The sequence below is a fragment of the Clarias gariepinus genome, chromosome 10 (genome assembly GCF_024256425.1).
Source record: "Clarias gariepinus isolate MV-2021 ecotype Netherlands chromosome 10, CGAR_prim_01v2, whole genome shotgun sequence".
NCBI lineage: Eukaryota > Metazoa > Chordata > Actinopteri > Siluriformes > Clariidae > Clarias > Clarias gariepinus.
Window position 1 is genome coordinate 31,991,084 of NC_071109.1, and position 27,047 is coordinate 32,018,130.

At 41.3% G+C, this 27,047-nt stretch overlaps 3 protein-coding genes across 10 annotated transcripts in view; 2 read left to right on the forward strand and 1 right to left on the reverse strand.

Moving 5' to 3' along the window:
* Window positions 1–395: 395 nt before the first annotated feature.
* borcs5 (BLOC-1 related complex subunit 5) lies at window positions 396–3,369 on the forward strand. Its single transcript, XM_053506121.1, has 5 exons — window positions 396–660; window positions 852–928; window positions 1,009–1,152; window positions 1,995–2,152; window positions 2,825–3,369. Exons 2-5 carry the CDS (start codon window positions 868–870, stop codon window positions 3,038–3,040), a joined length of 579 nt encoding a protein of 192 aa, XP_053362096.1. The 5' UTR covers window positions 396–660; window positions 852–867; the 3' UTR covers window positions 3,041–3,369.
* A 2,603-nt stretch (window positions 3,370–5,972) lies between these two features.
* On the forward strand, window positions 5,973–11,299 carry c10h12orf29 (chromosome 10 C12orf29 homolog). Its single transcript, XM_053505707.1, has 7 exons — window positions 5,973–6,210; window positions 6,920–7,037; window positions 7,115–7,210; window positions 7,300–7,416; window positions 8,395–8,592; window positions 9,723–9,892; window positions 10,861–11,299. The coding sequence occupies exons 1-7, from the start codon at window positions 6,118–6,120 to the stop codon at window positions 11,056–11,058; spliced, it is 990 nt and encodes a 329-aa protein (XP_053361682.1). The 5' UTR covers window positions 5,973–6,117; the 3' UTR covers window positions 11,059–11,299.
* Window positions 11,300–11,431: 132 nt separating this feature from the next.
* The window catches only part of cep290 (centrosomal protein 290), a 33,200-nt gene continuing 17,584 nt past the window's right edge, over window positions 11,432–27,047 (reverse strand). For 5 of the 8 annotated variants that reach the window (XM_053505700.1, XM_053505703.1, XM_053505702.1 and 2 more), the window contains 24 exons: window positions 26,824–26,988; window positions 26,610–26,717; window positions 26,355–26,489; window positions 25,991–26,254; window positions 25,769–25,876; window positions 25,323–25,522; window positions 22,941–23,154; window positions 22,713–22,850; window positions 21,499–21,720; window positions 19,077–19,217; window positions 18,112–18,257; window positions 17,858–18,016; window positions 17,651–17,774; window positions 16,728–17,393; window positions 16,374–16,511; window positions 15,938–16,024; window positions 15,086–15,259; window positions 14,868–14,984; window positions 13,212–13,384; window positions 12,990–13,131; window positions 12,838–12,896; window positions 12,615–12,709; window positions 12,022–12,080; window positions 11,432–11,765 (listed from right to left, as the gene is read on the reverse strand). In XM_053505700.1, coding sequence (XP_053361675.1) covers window positions 11,577–11,765; window positions 12,022–12,080; window positions 12,615–12,709; window positions 12,838–12,896; window positions 12,990–13,131; window positions 13,212–13,384; window positions 14,868–14,984; window positions 15,086–15,259; window positions 15,938–16,024; window positions 16,374–16,511; window positions 16,728–17,393; window positions 17,651–17,774; window positions 17,858–18,016; window positions 18,112–18,257; window positions 19,077–19,217; window positions 21,499–21,720; window positions 22,713–22,850; window positions 22,941–23,154; window positions 25,323–25,522; window positions 25,769–25,876; window positions 25,991–26,254; window positions 26,355–26,489; window positions 26,610–26,717; window positions 26,824–26,988 — 4,023 coding nt within the window. In that variant the 3' untranslated portion in view covers window positions 11,432–11,576. Of the gene's footprint in view, window positions 11,766–12,021; window positions 12,081–12,614; window positions 12,710–12,837; window positions 12,897–12,989; window positions 13,132–13,211; window positions 13,385–14,867; window positions 14,985–15,085; window positions 15,260–15,937; window positions 16,025–16,373; window positions 16,532–16,727; window positions 17,394–17,650; window positions 17,775–17,857; window positions 18,017–18,111; window positions 18,258–19,076; window positions 19,218–21,498; window positions 21,721–22,712; window positions 22,851–22,940; window positions 23,155–25,322; window positions 25,523–25,768; window positions 25,877–25,990; window positions 26,255–26,354; window positions 26,490–26,609; window positions 26,718–26,823; window positions 26,989–27,047 lie in introns of those variants that run through there. The other 3 variants (XM_053505705.1, XM_053505706.1, XR_008361211.1) reach the window with 2 other exon arrangements.

Consider the following 27,047-nt stretch of genomic DNA (forward strand, 5'->3'; position numbering starts at 1 on the left):
TGTTGTAGAATGTAGAAAATAAATCACTAAACAAAAACAAAGAAATTTGCAAGTGACCCCAAACTTTTGAACGGTAGTGTATAATATAAACCTCTAGCAGGAGCATTTAAAAAAAAAAAAAAGAAGAATAGCAATTACAAAATTGAAAGAATAAAAGTATAAAATGCAAGATTCATGTGCAAAAATAGTAATTATACAATTAACTATGAGAACAATAAAAACTGATTGATAAAAATATCCGTACAAGATATACAGTATAAACAAACATGAATAACTCAACAAACAAACAAAATAACAACAAAAAAAAAAATAGATAAAAAAGAACTAAATGGAACTCTAACAGGAGTATTATCGTCGCCGGGTATTTGCGTCATACGTCAGCCGCTTGCGTCATCATCCCGCGCGGCTTGTCATCTGACATGGGAAGATGCTAGCGGTTTCTTTCCAAAACATTTACGGAACTTGATGGGTTTTAGGGTTAAATCTGAGTTTTATGTGATTTGTTCAGTAGCAGACGTGTTTATGGATTCAAAATGCCTCCAGTCAGATTTATTATACTAAAATAAATAACAATAATAATGAAATATAGCGAGCTAATGCTAGGTAGTTAGCGTGTTTGTGTTTTGTAAAAACAGTAAATAACATCTTTACATATTTACGGTAAGTTAGAGTTTTATTCGTTCTGTCATGTCAGGTTGTTTTACTTGAAATCATTTATCCATAATAGTAACTAGAACCTAAAGTTAAAGTTAAAATGCAGCCTGAAGTTCTTTACATTAATGCAGGTATAATGAAGTCTTTATGAAAGTGAATCAGTTCAGAGATCTCTTTCTCTTATTTATTAAACACAGAAACCAGCAGTAGACGATGGGAGCGGAACAGAGCGGCGATGCTGAGCACAAGCATTCAGACCACAGCAGCGCCTCAGGTACGAATCCACATGAACCCTCAGGGGTCTCACCTACTTAATGATCGACTTGTCCTGTAAATGTCGTGTGTTCCTCGTAGTCGCGCCCTCGCCAGCGAAACACCGGGCGAAAATGGACGACATCGTGGTCGTCGCTCAAGGAACGCAGTCTTTACGGAACATCCACAACGACCCCGACGTCATCAAGCTGCAGGAGATCCCCACCTTCCAGCCCCTGCTAAAGGGTAAGAGTGTGTTTCACTCTTCCCTTTATCTCTTTTTCCGTCTCTCCCTTCTGCTCTCTATTTCCACCTTTCCCTCTCTCGTTCTCTCTTACCAGCTCTCGCTTTCTCCCTTTTCAATCTCTTTTCTTCTCCCTCTCGGCCTTTTGCTCTTACACCCAACCACAAAGAAATACAGCTCATCTCTGACTTAAGATCGAGTGTGTTTGTAAGTCAGATTTGTTCTCTGTCTCCTTTCCCCACACCACACCTCTTCTTTATTTAAAATTTAGCTTGTCTTGCAAAACAATCGCGAACTAAATTACTCGCAATTCAAGATTTTATTGGTATAAGGTGTAAGAGTGTTGTCTCTGCACCTTTAAATCGTGAGAGGAATCCTGGACACCATTTTGTCTTAGAGCTGTTTTTCACTGTATTTGACTGTGAAATTAGGATTATTCACCATCAGGACAGTTTTATAGGACAGACAGTTTCTATCATCGTTCCTCCTGGACTGATTAGTGAAATCGGTGAGGCCCACTCATTGCCCGCCCCCCCATACACACACACGCACATTATACAAGACTTTAGACCTTTTATACATTCACTTAAAGACTGAAAATATTGTATATAATTTAACTATTGGTATCTGGTGCACTGCAGTGTTTATTTTTTTTACAATACACGTGAGCTACTTCCGTGATTTGTTCGCATTTACGGATGTTCTTAGAACCGCAGTCCGTTCATGTCTGCGGAAATCTGTAACTCAAATGTTCATAAGTCAGGCACTACCTGTACATTTAACAGTCATTTAGTTCTGCAGTTTACTCTCTCTCTCTCTCTCTGTATGCTGGGACTGGCTGTAGGTGTCCTGAGTGGACAGACGTCCCCCAGCACGGGGTCCGTGGAGAAGCTGGACTCGGTGCAGGTGCTGCAGCTGTGTGTGCGTTACCAGGAGCACCTGCACCAGTGCGCAGAGGCCGTGGCCTTCGACCAGAACGCTCTCGTCAAGAGGATCAAAGAGGTGCGTCACGAATCCGAGAAACTGTTTTACAGAAACTGAGCGAAACCGGTGGAGTCCTCATTCATAAAGAGCTCCTTCACCGGCCCCTCTCTCTATCATTCAAATTCAAAAACAGCTTTATTTGAATAATTTGTAGATAAAATCTGTTAAAGAATTGAATGTCTAGTTCTGTCTCTCCTTCATATTCACTCCTTCCTGTTTGTCTCTCTCTCGCTTGCTCTGTCTTTCTGTCTCTCTCACTCTGTCTGGGTCTCCATCTCTCTTTCATTTGGTCACATTTATCCTATATCTGTCTGTATGGCTTCTCTTTCTATCTTTACACTTCTCTGTCTCTCTTTCACTTTATTATTATTCTGTCAGGGTCTCTGTCTCTCTCTTTTGTCTGTTTGCCTCTCTCTCTCTCTCTCTCTCTCTCTCTCTTTCTCACAATCTCAGTCCATCACTCCCTCTGTCTCCTTTTCTTCTTGTCTGCGTTCCCCCTCCATCTCTCTTTCTCTGTTGCTATAAAAATGATAAGATAACTGAATGAGTGCATTAAGACTAATCTGTGAATAAGGTTAGAGGCTAAACTGCTGTCTGGAAAAAAGAAGCACAAGTTCTGACAAAGCAGATGTGAGAATGTAACATTTTAATGTTAGAGAGCATTTTAAAGTGTGTGTGTGTGTGTTGCAGATGGACCTGTCGGTAGAGGCGCTCTTCAGCATCATGCAGGACCGGCAGAAGCGCTACGCTAAATACGCCGAGCAGATCCAGAAGGTAAACGAGATGTCGATGATCCTGCGGCGGATCCAGATGGGCATCGACCAGACCGTGCCTCTGATGGAGCGCCTCAACAACCTGCTGCCCGAGAGCGAGCGCCTCGAGCCGTTCAGCATGAAGCCTGAGTAGAGAGCGGGGTGTGTGTGTGTATGTAGAGTCAGAGACTGAACGTGCGCAGCTTAGCGTTATTAAATTCCCCTGTAAATACAAACCTCGTGAATTTTACAGGTATTCAACAGTGCTGCTTCAGAGCGTCTCTAAAAGGCACGTCGCGATATTTTGCACTCACTGCTCTAATGGATCTGATGTTACTCATCCACAGCTGTCACGTTTTTTTGGTACGTTCACACATCAGCGCTCGCTTCTCTGCAGCTCGCGATGTCTAAAGCGTGAACCGGGTTACTGATTGCGCTTCAGATTCTTATTAAAGGAAGTGGAAATAAAAAAGCACAGTTTGATGTTTGTGTTTAAATCTCTCCTGCATGTCAGTGTTTGTTGATACGGTTAAACCTTATTCACACAAATACACCATAAAGACACGCTGTCCTCCTCACACACTGACTTTGTCTTTCTATAAACCTATAGCTGTAAGTTTAGATACTGAGAGTAGGAATTCATGAGTAGTAGTACTTTATGTGGGCTGATTATAATAATATAATAATTATAATATTGTGGAAATTATTCTTCTTTTCCTCACTCCCATTAATATCCAGCAGTTTTCTGATATCTGTTTTGTTACAGCTCTAAACAAACTTGGCAAATTATTCTCAAACTCCTTCCATGCAGGAGGCTGTGCTGCCTGCCAAAGTGTGAATCGTTTACAGCACCACCTGCAGGATTAGAGAGGAACTGCACTATTTAACCACATTAAATAGAAAAAATATATAACTTAAAAAATAAATGTAAAAAAATGGTTTTAGTGTCAGTGTGTCGATACATGAATTGCCGCAAAAAATTATCACAAGACATAACAATTTATTCCCCCATCTTTAGTAAGAACTGTATCTGAGCACTTTCTCCTAATAATGCACTTTTTCCCCCTGATTACACTACTTGTCCACGTTTGCCCCTCACTGACTTACTGAACCACTTTACCGCCTTACTGACTCACTGAACCACTTTACCCCCCTCCCTAAATCACTGAACCACTTTACCCCCCTTACTGACTCACTGAACCACTTTACCCCCTCACTGACTCACTGAACCACTTTACCCCCCTCACTGACTCACTGAACCACTTTACCCCCTCACTGACTCACTGAATCACTTTACCCCCTCACTGACTCACTGAACCACTTTACCCCCTCACTGACTCACTGAACCACTTTACCTCCTCACTGACTCACTGAATCACTTTACCTCCTCACTGACTCACTGAATCACTTTACTCCCTTACTGACTCACTGAACCACTTTACCCCCTCACTGACTCACTGAACCACTTTACCCCCTCACTGACTCACTGAACCACTTTACCCCCTCACTGACTCACTTAACCACTTTACCCCCTCACTGACTCACTGAACCACTTTACCCCCTCACTGACTCACTTTACCCCCTCACTGACTCACTTTACCCCCTCACTGACTCACTAAACCACTTTACCCCCTCACTGACTCACTAAACCATTTTACCCCCTCACTGACTCACTGAACCACTTTACCCCCCTCACCGACTCACTGAATCACTTTACCCCCTCACTGACTCACTAAACCACTTTACCCCCCTTACCGACTCACTGAATCACTTTACCCCCTCACCGACTCACTGAACCACTTTACCCCCCTTACTGACTCACTGAACCACTTTACCCCCCTCACTGACTCACTGAACCACTTTACCCCCTCACTGACTCACTGAACCACTTTACCCCCCTCACTGACTCACTGAATCACTTTACCCCCCTTACTGACTTACTGAACCACTTTACCCCCTCACTGACTCACTGAACCACTTCACCCCCCTCACTAACTCACTAAACCACTTTACCCCCTCACTGACTCACTGAACCACTTTACCCCCTCACTAAACCACAGAACCACTTTACCCCCTCACTGACTCACTGAACCACTTCACCCCCCTCACTGACTCACTGAACCACTTTACCCCTCTCACTGACTCACTGAATCACTTTACCCCCCTCCCTAAATCACTAAACCACTTTACCCCACTCACTGATTCACTTTTCTCCTTCATTGAATCATTGGCTGCGTTCCATTCCAAAGTGTACTTTACAGGGTGTCCCCTACTCCCTGCTCCGTTTGTAGGGAATGTCAGTAAAGGGAAATTCACTCGACAAAACTCCACCATTGGGAAGTCACCCCGCGAAGTTACCAGCGCAGACGTCACTTTCTCCGTGCGTCACCATGGTAACATTTTACACTACGCCCATTGAATACTGAATATTTATTATAAAACAAACTATTGAAATGTGTATAACTTGTAAATAAATTATTAATTAATAATAATAATTGATTAAAAAAGTAGAGATTTTATATATTTTTTATGAGTTTACTAGCATAAATAATACTAAGATTTCCAGATTAAAATAAAATGTCAAGAAAAACTGGACTTATAAAAAGGATTTATATACATATCATTATTATCGAGGATGAGATCATATTAAAAAAACACAAAAATGTCAATTTTACTTGAATCAGGAAATCCTTAGTATTATATAGGCTAGTAATCTGTACAAAGAAATACATCTCTGTACATCTTTAATTAATTATTATTATTATTATTAATCAATAATCTATTTACAATTAATACAAATTTCAATTGTATGTTCTATAACGGTATCAGTTTTTGTGTCAATAAATATTCAATATTTAATGTTGTAAATTTGTGTAAAACTTCCACAGCAGCAGCAACATGTATCTGAGGTGCTTATGTAACCATGCTATGTATAGAGTTTTTTTCGAGGGAAGTTCCCTTCACCGACATTCCCTACAAACGTAGCAGGAAGTAGGGAGCACCCTGTGAAGTACACTTCGGAATGGAACGCAGTCGGAGTACAGGTCTCGGGCAGTTAACACTCCGGTCCAGTAGGTGGCAGCAGAGAGCTCACCGTTCCTTCTCCTCTCGGCGCAGATAAACAGCTCTCTGCAGACATGCTAATGTTTAAACCCGCGGCTGAAATGTCGGAGCGGTGTGTGGAGTGTGTAGGGATCTGAGTGTCACACTGTCGGAGTGTGTGTGTGAGCCATGAGGCGTCTCGGGTCCGTGCAGCAGAAGATCCCGTGTGTGTTTCTCACCGAGGTGAGAGAAGAAGCAGCTTCCAGAAAGCGGGATGGCCAGGTGAGCTAGACAGGAGAGCGCGCCTGGTCCCAAACCGCGCGCGAGTCCACTCGGTAGGCGCTAAACCAGCGCGCTCCCAGAGCAGTGTGTAGAGCACCGTGTAGTGAGGGCGCTGCGGATTGGGACACAGCCACGCCCAGATACTGTCTCACTGATTATTAGCCCTCTATTGTTTATTAAGGGATTTATGGACAGCTTTCACCTCTTATATTCATATGTTTTACTTTTAATTAGCAAACATCAGTATACACAGTGTTTAATCATTTATTCAGGTTATTTCTCAAGTGGTTTATGAGCTCAAAGATTAAAGGTACATTAGAGACAGTAATTGTTATTATAAACATCCTTTTATGCCTCCATCAGTCTTTCATGTTTTCTTCCTTTAAATACAGACTAACTGCATCAATTTTACAGTAGCTTATATATGTATGCCTTGCACTTCCATGGTTGTGGGTTTGAATCGTGTGTGTGTGTGTGTGTGTGTGTGTGTGAGAGAGAGAGAGAGAGAAGTTTGCATGCTCTGCTCTGCATGCTTTGCCTATTCTTGGCTTTTCTCCTTATTCCCCCTACCTTTTATATGATTTGTGTGTATGTTTGTTTGTTTTTGTGCCCTTGCAGGGTGCACCCTAAGTTACAAGATAATTGGGTAAAGCTGATGATTTAATTTTATATCTCCTGATTTTATCTGATTTCGCTTTCATGTGATCAGAATTTTCAGGTGGTTGCTACGGAAACGGTGAATCCCGTGGCTCTCGAGTCGGACGTCCACCATGCGCTCGCCACCGAGAAGCTGGACGGCACGTGCTGCTACGTCACGCCGTACAGAGGTGGTGCACATCTGCATGCTTTTTGTTTTTCAGTCCACACACAATATCTTACCTTGTTGCTTTGGTTTGCGTTACAGGAGAAGTGTACCTCTGGGCTCGTCTGGATCGGAAACCCACCAAGCAGGCGGACAAGAGGTTTAAGAAATATCAATACTCTCAGAAGACCTGTAAAGGTATTTATTTTTTTTCGAATCACTCGGTTTGTTGAGTGTTACGGTTCGGCCATGAAGGATGTCCGTTTCGTGTGCTTTTTTGTCTACAGGTTTCACATGGAATGTGGGAGAAGATTTCCGGACCGTGCCTGAATCCTGGATTCCCGCCCGTCGGGTTCAGTATGAGAGCGGACACCCGGTACCCGATGAACAGGGACACATCCCGGGTAAACGACCCTTATGTTCTGTACAAGACCGACTGCATGTCATCCTAAAGCTCTGTATAAATCAGTGGGGACTTTTTAGATCAGAGTCATATTTATTCTTTTGTTTTTTAATTTTTATATTGCGTATCGCTAATCTGTGGTAATAATTATAATAGATTCTTATATGAATACATAACTAGCCTTAAAACATTTTGTCTGTCACATCCTGCTCATTTTTTATTTTTTTTTTTATCTCGTCTGTCTAGACCTGCAGAACAGAATTGCTGCGGTGCTACCGCTCTGCCCTTTGACTCGATTCAGAATTGATTTGATCTACTCAAGCGAATCACTTTTAAACCCGCATTCATTCTCAGTCGGACCTTTATCTAAAATTGGTCAAAATTTACTTCTAAGTAATCTGTATTGTAAACTGAAATTCTGTTTGGCCTGCCACGGGCCGGTGAGTGGTGTAGCAGGTGGTATTGTGTGATCCGCATTGTCTAACTGTAGGCAGCAGCATCATCATCACCTTTTATGTCATACTGTGAGGTAATGATATTTCTCCTGACACGTTGGAGCAGCGTGACAAGCAGGAGCGAGTAAACCGTGCACTCAATTCGCAGCTAATGGTAGCACAGGGGCGTCAGTATCTGCACACGTAAGTAACCTTTGAGTAACGCAACTCGAGGCACAAACTGAAAAATTTGAGGTTCGCAAGTCTGGAGAGTTGAACATTTAATTGTAATCGCACACTCGTACCGCGAGGAAAAAAAAAACGCTGCAAAATAATTCAATTATAGATGGAGCTTATAAATGTGTGTGTTTCAGTGACGCAGCTATATCCTTTCATGTATTATATCTCATATATTTGTACACAAACGCTTTTTGTGCACAAACCTTTAATGTCAAAACATTTTAGATGTAGTGGGCGGGGCTTATCTTCACTAAATCTTGCAGTGAGCAATATTGAGACCTGAAATTTTTGCTTTTATTTTAAAGGCTGGGTTCCTGTGGACGGTTCTAACAAGCAGTACTGCTGGCACGCGTCTGTGGTTGATTACGACGCCGGAGAGGCTCTCGTTCTGAGGCCGAGCGTCGAGGATGAAGACTCTCTGGAAATCGCCAGCGTTCCTTTGAGCGGGCTGATGGAACAAACGCTGGAGCTCATCGGGACCAACGTGAACGGGAACCCGTACGGTAAGGGATATCGCCGGATCGTCTGTAACGCCATTAACTTCTTTTATGCTTTGTTCTTTATTTTTAGTGTTCAGGTGTGCGGTTTTTAGCAATAATGAAAGGAAAGGTGTACAGGACAGTGGTGAGACCAGCGATGCTCTACAGCTTAGAGACAGTGGCGCTGAAGAAGGAGGCAGAGTTGGGGGTAGCAGAGCTGAAAATGTTGAGGTTCTCTTTGGGAGTGACGCGGATGGATAGGATCAAGAATAAGTTCATCAGAGGGACAACCCATGTTAGATGTTTTGGAGATAAAGTCAGAGAGGCCAGATTGAGGTGGTTTGGACATGTTCAGAGGAGAGATGGTGAATATATCGGTAGAAGGATGCTGAGGTTGGAACTGCCAGGCAGGAGGTCTAGAGGAAGACCAAAGAGGAGATTTATGGATGCAGTGAGAGAGGACATGAAGTTAGTTGGTGTGAGAGAAGAGGATGCAGAGGATAGGGTTAGATGGAGGCAGATGATTTGCTGTGGCGACCCCTGAAAGGGAACAGCCGAAAGACAAAGTTGTTGTTGTTGTGCGGTTTTCGAGTAAGCACCAAGGCTACATCATGTACCGTATGATACGGTACCAGAATGGTGATAAATTCTCACAATACATGTCCTTAGACATATTTCTGAGGTGGATTTTTTTCTTACGTGGAAAATAATTTTTAATATACCACAAAGGTTTTGATCATTTTAAGTATAATAGGACATTTAAATTGTTCTATAGTAGTTTGTGGATATTAAATGAAAAAAAAAAAAAAAGTATAAAAATACATTCAAAGCGTGTATTAAAAGGTCATGTAATGTATAAATATCTTCAAGTATCATGACAGGATGTTCCTGACACATCGCTCTGGTGTGTCTGAACTTTTAAAACATTAAAGAGATTTTTGTAAGAAGTCATAACCAGAGGTGAGAGGGAACAGCTCGAGTAGTGTCACTGAAGACTACTTTTTACTTTTACTCCATTTAAAATACAGCAAACATCTGTACTTGTACTACAATTCTGGTGTTGCATTATATCACCACAGTGGTCTGTAGTATTTGTAGTGGGAATTCTGCTACTACAACTATTGACTATTAGTTGTAACTGGTTTTAATCTCAGGTTTGGGCAGTAAGAAGAATCCGCTTCACGTCCTGGTGCCGCATGGGATCCTGCGCGTTCGGGACGCTCCTGCGGTGGAGTACCATCGGCTTCGCTCTTGGTTTCTGGAAAGTGATGAGGGCCGAGTGGAAGGAATAGTGTGGCACTGTAAGGACGGTACGCTTGTCAAGGTAACGTCTTCCATCTCTTAGCCTCTTAGTGTTTCTGTTCATTAACAGGGATGTTGTTATTGATATGCTGTAGTGTACTGATGCTTTTGTAAGGAGAAGTGAAAGGGGTCTCCAGTGTCAAGTTTGAAAAAGTTATCATTAAGCTAAACATAAAATCCCCCCTTTTCTAAAATTGTCATAATGTTGCCTATAAATGCACGTGCCCAGTGTGCCTCACTGTTTTTTCTAGTGTGCTTGAGTAGTGCTTGTGCAGGGTGCTTCGGCACGCTCATTGTTGCTTGCAACTATAAAGTGGAACCTTGGATTACGAGCAGAATTGTTTTTTCTCATAAGAAATAATGGAAACTTAAATTATTCATTTCACAGTCCCAAAAACAGAAGACAGAGCAGTGTTTCTGTGTAGAGCAGAGAGAAAGAGTGTTTGTGTGTGTGTCTGTGAAAGCAAAAGTAGGAGAGGTGTGTGTGTGTGTGAGAGACACAGACGTGGTCACAGTGTTGTAGTAAACAGTACATGCGTGCACGGATGTTGATCATACCAGTAAGAAACGTGCACTAAGACGTAATGCTGACGTAACAATTCCGCAAGAGAGAGAAAAACCGTTGGTTCAGTTGTGATAACGTGATGCTCTGCGTCAAAACAAGAAGCGCATGCGTGATACATGATGCTCTGTACTCGTAAACCAAGACTTGTTCGTTTTCCAAGTCAAAATTGATTAAAAATCTTTGGTCGTCTTGCGGAACACTCGCAAACTGTATTACTCGCAATCCGAGGTTTCACTGTATTTCCTTTTTTTTTTTAATCATCAAACAAATTGTAACTTTAAACAGTCTTTTAAGTGTGACAAATATGCAAAAAAAAAAAACTGAACAGAATTACTTTTTCACAGATCTTGTACTTGTACAATCAGCTCTCTGTTCGTTCCTACACTTCATACACATCACTCCTGATCTGTTACTTCTCGTTGCAGGTTCATCGACATCACTTCGGCCTGAAGTGGCCCGCCGGCGAGACCTTCTTAAACTCCCGGCCCGTGGTGGTTCACGTGGACCGGCTCCCGTTAGATCCCGATGCTTCACCTGACTCGCGGAGGAACCTGTTCGCCGCTCTGTCCGTCCTCACCGGACGCCGTTTTAGCTCCGCTAAAGACATCCGGCTCGAAGCATGATCAATTACACTACATTCCTCTTTATCTGCTTAACAACAGCATTCATCTGAGTACTCTCTCTATAAAACTTTAACTTATGTCTGTACTGTAGCGCTTAATCACGGTCCTGATGATGAGACGAAAATGATGGACGGACTTGCTCTCGATTTTATGGGAGGTAATTGATGTAAATGTGATTTATTTAGACAAAAGTGTAAGCACCATACACATTGCTGTCATAATAAACGTTTAACGGTTTGAACATATATTTTTGTCACTTAAAAAAAAAAAAGATCACTATTGAGGCAGTAATGTCAAAACATTTACTATACACTGTTCATAAATATACTTTGTACACTATATATACACCGCAAAAAAAATTGGCAAACAAACAGTCTCGGTTTGACTTGAACACACCTTGTACAGAATGTAGACACACGTTCAAGTCTGATGAAACTCGTCCTTCGGTTCAGTTTTACCAGAGCTCATGGACACCTTTACATCACTAGCTCTTGAATGTGTGTGTGTGTGTGTGTGTGTTAACTCAGCGACCTGTCAGTCGGGATGTCCACTTCTACACCGAAGCGCTCAGACAGTTTTTTCAGCTGCTCCTCCAGGATGATGTTCTTCTTTACCTCTACGTTATAATTGAACTTGAGATCTTCAAGTTCCTCGAAGAACGTCGGGTCGAAGTTGGACAGCTCTTTGGTCATCCTTTTGATCTCATCCTTTTAATAATAAAAAAAAAAGAAAAAAAAAAGCGTATTGTTACAGGAAATGAAGCAATAAAATTAGGGCCATAATCTCAGCTATTCACAAAATGTCTTTATGGTAAATTGTTCTTTAGTAACAAGTCCAAAATTTCATCCTTTAAAAAAAATAATAATAATCTGACGAGGAATCTTTAAAAATATCTCCAGATGTGTCCAAGTTACTTTAAGTAACTTGGACACATCTGGAGATATTTTTAAAAAGTGCACGTACCTGCAGCTGGCTCTTCTCAGCACTTGATGCCTCGATTTGCGCCTGGAGTTCTGTGTATCCTAGAGAGAGATCACACAGGGATGCTAGAAATGATGTTTCTGAACAATTTGGAATGATGTAATATCATACAGATAAGTGTGTATAAATGAGAGTAGGTCTGTACGGTCTGCAGTACTGAGGAGAGAGCGGCTGCCTGCCGGATCCACATTCACAACCAGTCACAGAAGCACTTTAGCGAGAACACACATCTGATAACGTTACGTCGTCTTAAACAACATGCAGTTTCTGCACTCATCACTTCTAAGTCGTTCCGAATTGCCTCTGAACCGCCCGTGTCGTTCTGTTTGCGGCTAACGTTAGCTACAAAGCTAAATAGCGTCTAACACACAGCTGAATTAAAAAAAAAATCCTCTCTAACCCCTGATCAAGGTCACTACTTGTTGGAAAAAGGGATTGTATACCCTACATAGTGCACTAGAGTGCAAAAATAACCTTATGACCTCTAAAGACTTTTAATTAAAAAAAAAAAAAAAAAAGTGCTTCAGCTTTAGTGCTGGTTTATCAATATGTTTCTTATCCCTGGTCGATCTTACCTGGTCCGTCCAGATGGGATCCGAACTGCTTTTCATATTTCTGGATCCTCTCATTTAGGCGAAGCTTCTCCTTCTCCAGCTGGTGGTTCGCCAACCTTGAATGATGAATGTCACACTAAGCGACTTTAACGTGTTTACGGACCTCTATATTAATTTTACCGTTCCCTCATGTCAAGAGAAGGTTGTGAGTTTAAAACCAAGTTAATAAATATGATGTAGATACCTTACTGACTTAAACTCCTTAGCGAGATCATCACTGGGAAGATTTTTCAGAAGCTCCACCTACACAATAAAGAGAGAGAGAGAACTGACAAATCAATCACTGACAAATCAGAGACCGAACCCGAGCGGGCAGTAATGTTTATGTGAACCCACTTGTTCCTTCAGCTGTGTGACGGTTTGCCGTGATGTCTGCTCTCTCTCGTGAGATTCTGCGAGCTGCACTTTGAGCTCCGAGAGACTCGTGTTCTTCTTGGAGAGTTCGTTCTCGAGCGCTTTCATTTTATTTTCAAACAACCTGCAGAAAAAGATTTCAACTGAACAACATAACATTGTTATCGATGTATTTGTGGATGATACGAGTAGCTAGTTTTGTACCTCGCCACAACTTTGGATTTCCAGGCCTTGCTGTCGGCGCCGTCTATAGGTGGACCCTTCGATTGAGCCAGCAGGAGCTTCTGGTTGGTATCTTTGAGCTCCAGCTTCAGCTTTTCATTTCTTACCTCCAGGCTGCTTTTCTCTACTCGCAGCTTCTCCGCAGCCTCTGATTCCTGAATCAGAACATGTGACCCTGTGTTGATCTCCAGTTATTCGGCAAAACCGAGGAGTGTTTAATTAAACTTTAATACTCGTCCGCATATAAATGTCTGGTGCTCTAAGAAAAGCATCACATGTAGCTAAATTCCGAAAGCCGGAATCAATACGATAAAAACGAGAGGGGATCAGGTTTTTTTTTAAATTGATTTGTCTTCTAAAACGCTTTGACACCACAACATTATTTAATTAAGGTAAATACACTGTACTTATGGTTTGGTAATTATGCCATGTCTGTTCCTCAAGATCTTAATACCTACACATACTTATCTAGCCTGAAATACACTTCTGGCTAAACTTTACTCATCTCTATCCAAGTGGGAGGAGTTAAATAAAATCTAATTTCAGTTCTGCATGATTTATGCATTTGTTTTCTATAAATGCCAAGAATGGTGGCAGGGTGGCTTAGTGGTTGGCACTGTTGCCTTGCACCTCCAGGGTGTGGGCTTAAATCTCGCCTCACTTTTTTTTTTATCAGTTTTTTTCTCAGGAACATTCAGATTTTCTCCCTCATGTTATCTTGGCTGATTCCCACAGTGCCTGTCGTTATGGCGCTCCCCCACCAAGGCAACACAAACCATGGAGGGCGAAGGCTAAGATGTGTTTCCTTCGAGAAATGAACTGCTTGCTCATCAGGAGAGGCTTTTTAAACACATGTTAGTGTTTTCTCAGCTTCCAGCACACCAGATTTAACTAATCTGCTAATTAACAGCCGTAATCTGCTAATTAAGCACTAAAATGGCAAGGACAGAGACTCCTTGATGCTACTGGTGAGTGTATGTAGATAGATAGAAGCTGAGAACGATAATACAGTCAGTCCCCAACTTATGAACAAGCTCTGTTTCAGGAGCACGTTCGTAAGTCCAACAAACTGAGTCTTCAATGCCTTTCACAGAAATATACAATATAAAGCATTACAATCCACTTGACTAAATCTCTATCTCCTTTCCCCACACTGCCATCATGTGGCCAAACACCGGAACTGCATCTATGAAAATGACTGTGGCTTTAAAGCGTGAGGGGAATCCCGGACGTCATTTTGTCTCAGAGCTGTTTTCCACTGTATTGGACTGTAAACACTGTTTTGTTAAGGATTATTCACTATCAGGACAGGCTTTACAGGAAAGACCTTTTTACATTCACTTACACACTGAATATATCGTATATAATTGTGCATATTGGTATCTGGTGCACTGCGGTGTAAATTCTTTATACAATACATGTGAGCTACTTCCATGATTTGTTCGCATCTATGCATGTTCGTAGGACCGTTGTACGTTCGTATCTGCGAAAATTCATAACTTGTCAGAGACTACCTGTACATTCGTGTATAAAAGAAAAAAAATCTCAGACTACTGTCATAATAAAATGTCTCCCATTCTTTTGTAAGATAATAAATAGAGACGAGAACCATGTCTCAGCTCGGTCCGGTCCTGTCACCTTTCTGATGTCCCTGCGCAGCCGCTCGTTCTCCATCGCTATTTTCTCCATTCCTTTAGCCTGTGACTCGAGTTTGGACATCAGCTGATTCCTCTCCTTCATCCTGTTGTATTCAGCCTGAGAAAAACAAAAACAAAACCAGAGTTCCCTGCCATTCAGAAAGCACACACACATGAGCGCAGGAGCGTTGTTCTGGTCCGGCTGTACGGTTTAGTGACCTTGAGTTGCTGGTGCTCGTGTTGTAGAGCGGTGAGCTGCTCTTGGATCGCTGTCCCCGAGCTCTTTTTCAGAGTCTCGTTCTCACGCTGCACCCGCTCCACCACCTTCTTCATCAGTGTGATGGTCTTCTCCAGCTCAGGGACGCTCTTTCCGCCTCGTATGGTCTGCGCTGGCTGTAAAGAGAAAGAGAAACAGAGAGGATAAGACTGCTATAATGTCAGTGATATCAGGGACCAAGTTGTGCTCCAAATCATTAAAGACGTGGTGATTTAAAAAGTAAAATGTATATTTATTTAATAGACATTTAACTAAAATGAGCAGTTACCCTGCAGATGATGACACTTAGTTAGGGACCATGTACATAGCACTGTCTGAATGAAACATGAGTCTTACGACTTGGAGATTTGTAAGTCTTTTAAGTTACAACTTGTTACTGCTGTCATATGATCAATAGTGTTATTAGTATAATAATATATAACATATAGCTCCATAAAAATATATAATATAGAAAATAGCATGTAGAAAATAAATCACAAAAAAATTTTTTGCAAGTGATCCCAAACTTTTGAGCGGTAGTGTATGTGTGTGATACACAAAACTTTCACTGCACTTAGTTTTAAGAACATGTTCTTTCTAACAATGTTCTTTAAAATAAATAAAAAGTTTGGCAAATTACTGTGGTGTATAAAGTGAAATAAAACACTTTTAGACAGAAAAATCATCGTAGTTTTCTTTAACAACATGCTATATAATGTTAATCACACTGACGGCATAGAAGTGAACACAAAATACTCCATCAACATGCATCCCAGTTATGAAAACCAGAAACCCCCAAAACGGTCACGTCTTACCCCACGGACATTCCCCAGCTTCTTTTCCACCTCCACTTTCTCCTTTTTCAGAGCATCGCACATTTCTTTCAGGTCAGATACCTGAGCCTAGGGAGAAATAAAATAATGTCATAAATTAATTTTTTTGTTGATCAATTCCTTCTTACCTTATCTTCCCTTGCAAGATTTTTTTTCAAAGCTGCCTAAGTGACATCCTAAGTATTTTTTAAAACTGCCTAAGTGACCCCTTAAAGAAAACATCACATTACAGAGAGTTTACCATTCCCGAGCTCCAGAAGTACAGAATTCTTTCTCTCGTATTCATCAGTGTAATGTACAGTACAGTACAATTATACTACAATTCCTGTTTAAATGTCGCGGCACATTTATCATTTAATAGATAAAACATTTCTTTTTTTTATCTACTTTTCTGGATAGGAGAAGGATCTTGGCCTACCCTCAGTCGTGGCAGGTCTTTGTTAGCCTGCTCCAGCTGAAAGCGCAGCTCCAGGTTCTCGCTGGAGAGCTTGAGGTTCTCTTTCTGCAGGTCGTGCTCCCTCTGTGTCGGCGTCCCTGCCGAGCCCCGGCCAGACGTCTGCGCAGAGATTGACATTTCTAAGCAGTGCGAAATTAAAAAAACAACAGCGAACAGTTGACACTACCTGAGTAAGATTTGGTACAGACATACAAAACAGGGTTTGGTAAGTTACAGCGAGGGGGGCCAAGCACTGAGAAACGAGCACAAGCGGGAAGACTACGGAGGTACTGTACGATGCCTTGCAGCGCTATCTTTCTCGTTAGGGTCGGGTACCTCGTCTTGTCTCTCCTGTTCATTCTTATCTGCTGTAGAAGATGGTGATGCCAACTGTCCAAGCTCATGGTGTTTGGCACTTAGTTTCAGGAGAACTTTCTCTTCTTTAGATGTCTCTCCATCCTTACTTTTTTCCTGATCAGTCAGCTCAGACTTATCTCTAGGAGACGCTGGTTCTTTGTCTGCTCCCTCATTTTGCTGATCCTTCTCCTCACATTCTTGTTCATTTGGTTCCTCGTGTTCTTTCAAGGTGACCTTTGATCCATCAAACAGTCCTAGCTTTGTCTGAGAAGTTACAGACGCCATTTTGCTGATTTCCACCTCCCCTTCATGGAGCTCGTCCTTTCCTTCTGTCACTTCTCCTGAATCTTGACTCTTGGGCGGCGTTTCCTGTTCAGGCTTGTTTCCTAAATCAAATTCCTGACCACCGATGGATGTATCTTCCATTGCATGATGTCCACCTTCTTCACATACTGTATCAGTTTCAGTCTGGGTTTTAGTCAACGTATCTTTGTGATCTCCATCCTGATAGGATCTTTGGTCTTTGCTTGATGTGGAAAGCTGTGCTTTTTCATCTTCAATGTCATTTGTGACCTCAAAAGTCATAGAGAGATGGGGTTTAGGAAATAAAAGAGACACGGTAGAAGACGAAACCATGGCTTTATCCTTGTAAGCAAATGGAAGGAAGATGAAAAAGGTGATAAGGTAGAAGGGAAAAACAGTTTAAGCAAGAAAAGAAACGCCAACGCACATCCAGTGTGCTTAATTATTAAATTCTTACTATTCATTATTAACACATTGTTTATTCATTTAAAAAAAAGATTCTAAAGTGAACGATTAAGGCTTGTAATTATTTCATAAGTGCCATTATGCTCCTGATGTGTGAGCCTTCTCGGAACAGAACACAAAAAACAGATACGTACTGATGGCCTGGACAAGGGCTCTTTTGCAAGCTGGCTTTCCAGAGAGTGAAGTCGTTCCTCTAGGTAGCGGTTCCTGGTGTTCATGTCCTCCATCGCAGCGTCCCGAGGTAAAGCCTGCTGCTGCCTGAAAAGGGAAAAAAAAAAATCCACAATTCAGTATTATAATCAATGATGATGCTGAGTCAGTATTTAAGAATTCAGGCGTACTTTACGATCTCGATCTGTTGCTCCAGCTCACGGTTCCTATTCTTCAGCTCCTCGATCTCCTTGTCAGCCTCGAGGGTGGCCCGCGTGCCCACCACCTGATCCACCGTCACGCCTCGACTCTTCAGCTTTCTCTGCAGGCCCAGCTTCTCCTGTTCCAGCCTGCGCAGGTTGTGAGATCAAACCTCACATAAATAAACGTACTTAATCTCTTATTTAAAGCGTGACGTGGCATGGGGTGTTGTGCGCTGTCTGACCTTCCGTAGAGCTCCTTCAGGGTGGTCAGCTGTTTGGAAAGAGATTCCGTCTCTTTCTCTTTGTCTTTTAAAAGATTGCGGATTTTCTCCATCCTCGCCTGCCACTTCTTACCCTCTTCCCACCTCACTAGTTCTTCTTTATTAGGCTGCAAGGACAGAGGACTCTCGTTGCAATCATTCACGACAAATAATAAAGAACAATTAAAACACATTATTACATATTTAAGTGTAACAGCTTAATAGTTTTTAAACAGCTAACCATTTTCTACAAAACTCATTATTTTTATATCCTTTTATAAAGAAAAAAGAAAAAAAGTCACCAAATCAATGAGGTTTATTTGTTTAGATTTATTTAAATTTATTTAAATTACAATTATAGGTACTCCCGACTTATGAACAAGTTCAGTTTAGGGAGCTTGTTCATAAGTTGAATTTGCTCTCATGTCAGACAAAGTGTGTCTTATACGCCTCTGACACGAATATACGATGTAAAGCACACCAATCCACTTGACTAAATCTCTGTCCCCTTTCCCCACATTGCCATTATGTGGCCAAAAACTAAATGAATTTCACACAATGTAACTGTGTTTTCTCTGCGCCTTTAAATCGCGAGGAGATTTTCCAAATATAGGATTATTCATTATTAGGACAGCTTTACAGGACAGACATTTTTTATCATTGTGCTCTTGGACTAATTCATTGAAATCGGTGCACTGCAGTGTCTATTTTTTGTACAATATATGTGAGCTACTTCCGTGATTTATTTGCATTTACGTGGTCCGTTTGGGGTCTACCTGTATATAATATTCAAATGTAACATCCAATCAGACTGAAAATCTGACGGCACTGTGATGTAACACACACTTTTCAGGATCTCTTCTTAGATGGTGTTGTAGTAGATTTAAAGGAATGTAATTCTTTAAACATAATCACTCACTTCAACGGTAACTCGTCTCCTTGCTCACCTTGTCATCCTTTACCACTGTTTTTTTCTCCACTGGCTCCGACACAGACATGCTTTTCTTGTCCAGTTCTGACTCCAGCCTGCGTATCTTCTTCTGTAAAGCCTCTACTAAAGGCCCTTTAACTTCATCTTCAGTCTGAGCCTACAACACACACACACAGTGCAGGTTAAAGTGGTAAATAACATACTTGTGTTGCTTGCTTGTCTTACTTGACCTTGATCATACTATTCTCCATGATAATTTAGAAAATGTCAATATAATAGCCCTTTCCTGGATTAGGTCTTGTTTGACAGATCGTTATCAATTTATAGATGTAAATGATGACTTTCTACAGTACATGTACTCAACCGAAGTTTGGTGTTCCACAAGGTTCTGTTTTAGGTCCATTGCCATTTTTTCTTTTCTCTGCTTTTTCTGGGAACAAAATTGGTAACCATGGTATTGGTTTCCGCTATTATGCTAATGATATGTCTCAGCAAAGCCAGATAAGAAAAAACAACCTAATAGAGTTGAGGTAGGGTGTGAAAGACATTAAACACTGGATGCTTATTAACTTCCTTCTGACAAAAGTACTGGTATTAGGATCACATGTAGCTAGAATGGATGCAAGGATGGCCATGCTGTTTCAGTCAGTCCAGCAGCGAGAATCTTCACTAGAACCACAAGATTTGAGCAGATCACCTCTATATCCTATTGTAATTTAACATTAATTATAAAATATTACGATTAACTTATAAAGCACTGAATGGTCTTGCACCTTGGGACCCGGGTGAAAGACTGGTGTTTTATGATGCGCCAGACCTACTTTAATGAAAGGATGCAGGCTTCTTGTTGGTACCCTGTATTATTATAAACTACAGCTTCTGTTATGGAATAGCCTTCCAATTAATTTTCAAGCCTCCACACAGTTTCAGCATTTAAATCTAGGCTGAAAACATATTTATTCAGCCAAGCAGTTTGCTAAACGTTTGACTAAGGTAAAGAAGCAGATGTGGGCTGGGCGACTTATGGACATAGAGTATTACGGTGAACTGGTATGTTTAGATGCTGTCTTCCCCACTCTCATTGATCACTCAGATTTGTTGACGGTGGAGTGACTGGTTGCCTTACTTTCCTCATGTCTGTGTTTCCTTCTTGCTCTTCCTTTTAGTTATGCTGTCATAGTTAGTCCTGCCGGAGACCCTGCTTGCGCTCTGCACAAAACATACATTCAAGTTATATATTATGTGACTAATAGCGTACCTAACTCTTCTCTCTCTCGGTCAAGCTACACATGGCCCTCCTGAGTTGCCAGCGATCCCTGACTTGTAGAATGGAAGAATCCTCTGTTTGGGTTCCGTGTGGTGACTGAGGACGGTTCCACTTGATAACAATGAAGATAGCCTTGATGCAGGCAGTTTTTTTCTGTGATGGTTTGTGACTGCAGTCATTTAATAGTTTAGGGCTGAAATTCCCATGAACATATATATATATTTTTTTACCTGAGTCTTTAACAACAAACATGGACTAAATATTAAGTTAAGCACCTTTTATGAGTGATTTATGGTTATACGATCTGATTTCAACCAGATGAAATGGGTTCTCTGTTGAGTCTGTTTCCTCTCAAGGTTTCTTCCTATTGTTATCTCAGGGAGTTTTTCCTTGCCACCGTCACCCCCGGCCTGCTCACCAGGGACAAACTGATTAGTTGATAATTATAGTATATATTCATTTATGTAAATATTATCATATTTATTTATTCGGTAAAGTAGCTTTGTGACGATGACTATTGTTAAAAGCGCTATATAAATAAAATAGAATTTTACAAAAATAGCAAGATGACACATGGGCACCTTAACACCTTGATTCATCTATGAAAGGAAATAACTGGACTTATTTTTATTAATTAAAAATGTATCTTTATTACTTTACCAGAAATCATCAAGGAGCCAGAATATCTAGAGAAAAGTCTCGACTTCACTCTTTGTGCTTGTGTTACGTAAGAAACTACTGATTTTGATGATTAGCTGATTGGAATGTGCTGATGTGGTGTTAAAATTTTGTACTGAGTTTTCTTTATTTTTCAGTGTTTATTTTTCTCTATATATTTATTTAAAAATTATATTCTTAAATCTAAAAAATGTAGGCACTTAATACGTCATCAAACTATTTAACTCTTGTACTGCTGACAGTTAGTGAGCAAACTGATAAACGTGATACACACCACGTAGTGTAGAAATTCTTCCTTGAATCATAATGTAATATCTGACCTCCACGGAAAGAGTATTATACATTTTATTGTAAATATCTTTTAATGAATTATCTAAATGATTTCACGGTACTGTATTTGTAATTGATGACGGTGCCCCCTGGTGGTGCTCCTCGTGCATTTTACCGTGTCTCAGTATTGGACCTCGTCAGTGTGGCCCGTGTGTGTCTGTACCTGTAAACTGCTGCTGAGTCTCTTCACCTTCTGCTTCAGCTCGTCCAGCTGTTCTTCCTGATCGTCTTTCTCGATTTGCAGTTTGCTCTGGAGCTTCTGGCTCCTCTGGAGCTCACGCCTTAGGCTCTCCATCTCCTGCTTCAGAGAGTTCTCTCGGGCTTTGCATGATTTCACGTTCTCCTTCCAGCTCTGCAGCTCGTCGCTCAGATCCTTGACGCGGGCCTGATGATGACGACGACACACAGAACAACATGAATCACATTGGTTTTAATATATTGCTTTGTTTTATTTGCGTCTGATAATTTTTTTTATGTTTTATTTGGGTCTGATAATTTTTTTTATGTTTTAAAATATGTACTCATGAAAGCAAGTAAAAACTTTTACATTTTTAAATGACCTCTAACTGCTCACATGCAGTACCTTAACGGCCCACTAGGGGACCCACAGCGACAATTTTGAAAACGCTATACTGATCTTATAATACAACAAGTAAGTACGCTTAGTTATATATATATATATATATTTCATCTAAACCATGACAGTTTTCTGATGTCCTTGTATGGTGCAAAAAAAAAAAAAAAGCATCTGAAATAAAAGGAGCTGCATTTCCTCTAGCCTCACTATGATAAAACTATTGGTACCCCAGGATTCCCTCGGGTTGTACTGTATGACTACTATTAAAACAACCTCAGTGTGTACTGTGTCTAAACACAAGCCTTTAGCACAAGAGCAGCACTAGTTTAGGTTTAAAACAAGTTAGAGGATGTTCTTCTTCTAGAGTTTTTCTTCTTCTTTTTTGTAGAAAGGTATTAACACCCTTACTAATGTGTATTCAAGTATCTCTTCTAAAACGACTTTAATAAAGTTATATTAATATTAATACATATCTTTATAAAAATGTATGTGTATAATAAATATTAGACTATTGTGTACAATAATATTTAGTCTCTTAGCAAATTTCTGGATATATAATTCATCACACACTAATACAGGTATTTTTTATCCAAGTTATTCAAAATATACGAATTAGTTAAAAAAAGTAAGTAATTAATGATGGTTTGTGCTAATAAAACAATTTTATAAGCCGCTGCTTCTCATACAGAACCTGATGTTCACTGATGTTCATTAATCAATCCGGGTTTCCTCTTATATATGCTAACAAACATACATCTGGGCCCCTCTGCACCTCTGTGTACGTGTGTCCGACCTCTGACCTTAAGCTCTTTGGTTTGCTTGTCGACAATCTGCTGAACGTTGAGCTCCTCCTCTTTCTGGGCCGCGTTGGCGATGACCTGCTGCTCGGCCTGTGACATCATCTGTGCCCGAAACTCGAGCATGGCTTTACTCAGTGCCTGCAGAACGATCAGAACAAACACGTTGGGACACATAACAGCAGTTTCTCAGGAGACGGAATCGATTACGAGTGCTTTTCCGGAACCCACCTTGAGCTGCTTCTCTTTGAGGGCCAGCTGGGCCTTCAGACGCTCAACCAGGTTCTTCATGGTGTTGCTTGGCGAGCGAACGTTGGCTTCTTTCTGCGCCTCCAGCTCGGTGCTGAGGTACTGCAGCTCTTTCTCCATCTGCGACAGCTGCGACCTCAGCTCCTCGGATTCCTTAGACACGGCCTTCATCTGCGATGCGTGCCTTTCCTCCAGCCTAAATAAAAACAGCGAGGAGGAAATCAGCGGGGTTTCTGACACAACACCAGATTCCTGCTTCGCTTTATAGTCACTTCTGCTTAAATTCAAATCGTATGCAGCTACAGTTCTCCCAGATTGTCATTGACTTAACACACACACACACTTCGGAAAACTGCGGAACCTGGCTTTAAACTAAATTAAAATCTGACAGGAATAGAATTAAAAGGTTAAAATAAAAAGAGCTGGTCTCTGATGATCCACTAGAGGGCAACAATAGAGAAAAATTGCAATTAAATTAAAATGTATTTCTTATATAGCGCTGTTTACAATAGTCATTGTTGCAAGGCAAATTTACAGAAATAAAAATTATGGAAATGTGTATGAAATTTGTGATGAATTATGGATGAATCAAAAGGATCAGATTGTCCCATAAACTCAGCTACAGCGTAAACCGAGTTTTTTCTTCTTTTTTTTTTTCTTTTCTTCAGATTTCTAAACCAATACATGGACGAACAGACATGCAAAATGTAGGTGTGGTATTATTTGTTTATTTAATTATTTATTTATTTTCTATCCCGGTAGAAATCTTCCTAGAAAGGTTCACAGGACATCAGTTTGAGACTCAAGACTGGGCTCAAAACTTGAGCCATGAGAACGGGGTCAGATTTCATGTGATTCTTGCCTTTGCACATGCGTGGGGCGCTCGCTGATGTCATCAGGATTTCATAGCAGTGCTAGCAGTTGATGCTACAACAGCTAAAGTGAGGTGTCTGGCCTCGACACATACAGCTGACTAACTGCTCGCCGTCCTCCAGAGCAAAACCCCCAAGCAGATTTTTTCCCCCCCAACATCGCATCCATTTTTTTTAATGAATGAGTGGTTACACAAATGTGACATGTTTAAAGCAGATGTCGCACGCGTGAGGACAGACACGTCCACATTATATGCGTCACTTGTTCTGAATAATAAGTAATTATGAGTGTGATCTGTCATAACACGCAAATCCGATCTGACCAAAAACAAACAAACAAAAAAAAATCTGAATTGAATGACGTGGCTCGTAATGTGAATGTGGCCTACGTCGATTGTGAGAGATTTGCTCCAATATTCCAAACGAACCTGGTGTAAATAAGAGCAGAAATCGAACATGGTTCCAAAAGTCTTGCACAAAGCACACGCAAACAAACAAACCAAAAAAAACAACAACATTCCTTTCAAGACCACGCCTACTTCTGGTTAGTGTACGACCTTTGGAGTAATACGCTGTTACAGATTATGTGTGACCAAGTACTAGTTCATTAGTAAGCTAAAAATATTTTTACTTTAACTTCCAAAAGGCTTATGTATCTGCTACTCTGTGAAGCTTCATAATGTCTCTAAACTGAGACGTTTTTTTAACTGGTCATTTCTGAGGCTGGTAACTCTAAATGAACTTTTCTCAATATATTGTTCGCGATATTTAAAAAAAAAAAAAAAAGTTCCATTCCTGGAGCACGTTCGTAAGTCAGATTTGTTCTTAAGCCAGACAAAATGAACCTTATAAGCCTTTGACACGAATAAACAATGTAAATCATACCAATCTAAACTAAATCTCTAGAGTATAGTACATAGACTAAATCTCTGTTCCCTAAGAAAACAAATCTCACACATGTCAAATGTAACAGTGTTGTCTCTGGGCCTTTAAATCTTGAAAGGAATTCCGGACGCTATTTTGTCTCAGAGCTGTTTTTCACTGTGAACTGAGGATTTTCTGAAATTATGATTATTCACCATTAGGACAGCTTTACAGTATAGACATTTTCTATCATCGTGCTCCAGGACTGATTCATTGAAACTGATGAGGCAGACTCATTTCTATCGCACCCCTCCCCCCACACATATACAATATACCTGACTTTAGACATTTTATACATGCATTTACACTCTAAAAAACTTGTATATACTTGTAAATATTGGTATCTGGTGCAATGCAGTGTCTATTTTTTGTACAATATTCGTTAACTACTTCTGTGATTTGTTCCCACTGTCCGTCCAAATTCGTACCTCGAATGTTCGTAAGTCGGGCACTACCTGTATTCTTTTGGTAATACACTTTAGACATTTTCAGGACACATTTACAAAAACAACTCGTTTCTCTAGTCCTCTCGTGTCACCGGGCGTGGCACAGCATCCGTCAGACTTACTTCGCCGTTTGCGCAGCGTGCTCTTTGGCCTGAGAAGCTGTGACGTGTCTCTGTGTCTCCAGCTCGGATCTCAGCACCTTCAGGCTGTGCGTTAGTGATGACAGAGACGTGTCCTGCTCCGCCACTATCTGCTCCATTTCAGCTAGACGCTCCATCTGCTTCGTGGTCGGGATGTTCAGGGTGGGTTTCTTCATCAGCTCCTGCAGATAGGAAACGTAAAGACGTTTGTCTTCATAATGTATGCAAATTCCGACGCACTGTATCGAGATGTGGGGAATCAAATCACATGACCATAACATGTACGTAGCCTGTACTTTTGCTTTTATTCTTCTTGTATATTTGAGAAAATCTTTGTATATGACATATATAACCCAACAAAAACTCAAAAAAGTATGTGCACCCCGCCCCTCTGACCATCGTCCTCAAGACAGATGGCGTGACCTCACCAGGGTCGTCTGTCTGAAGCGGTCCAGGGACGAGTCTGTGTGAAGGTCCAGCTGCTGGTGCAGGTTCCTCACTTGCTCCTCGTGCTTTTTTACTGCTTCTTCCTGTTCCTGTAAAACAAGAAACAGCAAAACTAACCTCTTATTAAATATCTAAGTACTGTAACTCGATGATGTGCCGTCCTGAAGTGTTTTATTCCTCTTATACAACCTTTCTCTATGTACCTGTCTAGCCTTGGCCAGGAGGTTCTGGTACTTCTTAAGGACCTCCTCTTTCTGGTCGAGAAGACACTGCAGGTTGCTGATGGTCTGGTGAGCGATCTTCACCGCGTGCTGGCTGCTTGTGTCGTCCTGCCTGCTCAGGTCGGCGAGGAGCTTTTCCCTGTCGGCGGCGGCCGGGAGACGGAGGCGGAGCTCGTTGATGACTCGATCGCGCGACAGGACGTTCTGCTCGGCCTGCCACAGCGCCGCCTCCTTTTCCTTCAGCTTCTGTTCGAGTGCAACACAACGCAACGACTGAATTTCTGTTTCAATTTAACCATTTCATTCTTTGTTGGCGTTTTTTTCCTTTAATGACAGAAAGCTTTACCTCCTCCAGAGTTCTGCAGGAGGCTTGAGTCTCCAGAATGGTGCGAACGTGCTCCTTTATTTTGCTCAGAGCATGGTCCAGCTGATGAGCCAATGGCTGATGTGGGTCTGGCAGAGAACCCGTGGCTTCTTCAAACTGAAAAAAATAAAAACACTGATGTAAACTAAAACAATAAAAGAAGTTATTAAAAATATAAAGCTGGATAAAATCTTTATGTCAGTGTTCTGTTCCATGTAGGATGAGTATTGACGGGACCTTCTGAGCGGATCCGATGATTTGGTTCTGCTGTTTCTCATAAACGTCCAGCTGTCGCTCCAACTCTACCTCTCTCTGATCCCACGAGAGCTGCTGCTCCTCCAACAGCTGTGGCACACACACACACACACACACACACACACACACAAAGCTTTCTAACTACAGCTTTTATTAATATTCTGTGTCTAATAATGAAACAAAAATCATCATCTACGTTGTTCTGCTGCACCAGTTCCTCCTCCAATCTGCTGATGGAGCTCTCCTGCTCGGCCACCATGTTTTTCAGATACTTGATCTCCTCACGCTGAGCCACCAGCTCCCTGTTCTTCCTCAGCTCCTGCAGACGAGCCTCTTCCAGCTTCTTATGCCACTCGCTCACCTTTATGGGTCGGAGAGCAGATCTGAAGACCAAGTTCTAAGATCTGAGACTGAAATATT

What these genes read in the sequence shown, in the direction of transcription:
- borcs5 (XM_053506121.1), top strand. Translation starts at nt 868, where the DNA reads ATGGGAGCGGAACAGAGCGGCGATGCTGAGCACAAGCATTCAGACCAC. An exon ending in AGACCACAGCAGCGCCTCAG is followed by an intron (nt 929 to 1,008) that starts GTACGAATCCAC and finishes TGTTCCTCGTAG; the next exon opens with TCGCGCCCTCGCCAGCGAAA. An exon ending in TCGTCAAGAGGATCAAAGAG is followed by an intron (nt 2,153 to 2,824) that starts GTGCGTCACGAA and finishes TGTGTGTTGCAG; the next exon opens with ATGGACCTGTCGGTAGAGGC.
- c10h12orf29 (XM_053505707.1), top strand. Translation starts at nt 6,118, where the DNA reads ATGAGGCGTCTCGGGTCCGTGCAGCAGAAGATCCCGTGTGTGTTTCTC. An exon ending in CGTGAACGGGAACCCGTACG is followed by an intron (nt 8,593 to 9,722) that starts GTAAGGGATATC and finishes TTTTAATCTCAG; the next exon opens with GTTTGGGCAGTAAGAAGAAT. An exon ending in AGGACGGTACGCTTGTCAAG is followed by an intron (nt 9,893 to 10,860) that starts GTAACGTCTTCC and finishes TTCTCGTTGCAG; the next exon opens with GTTCATCGACATCACTTCGG.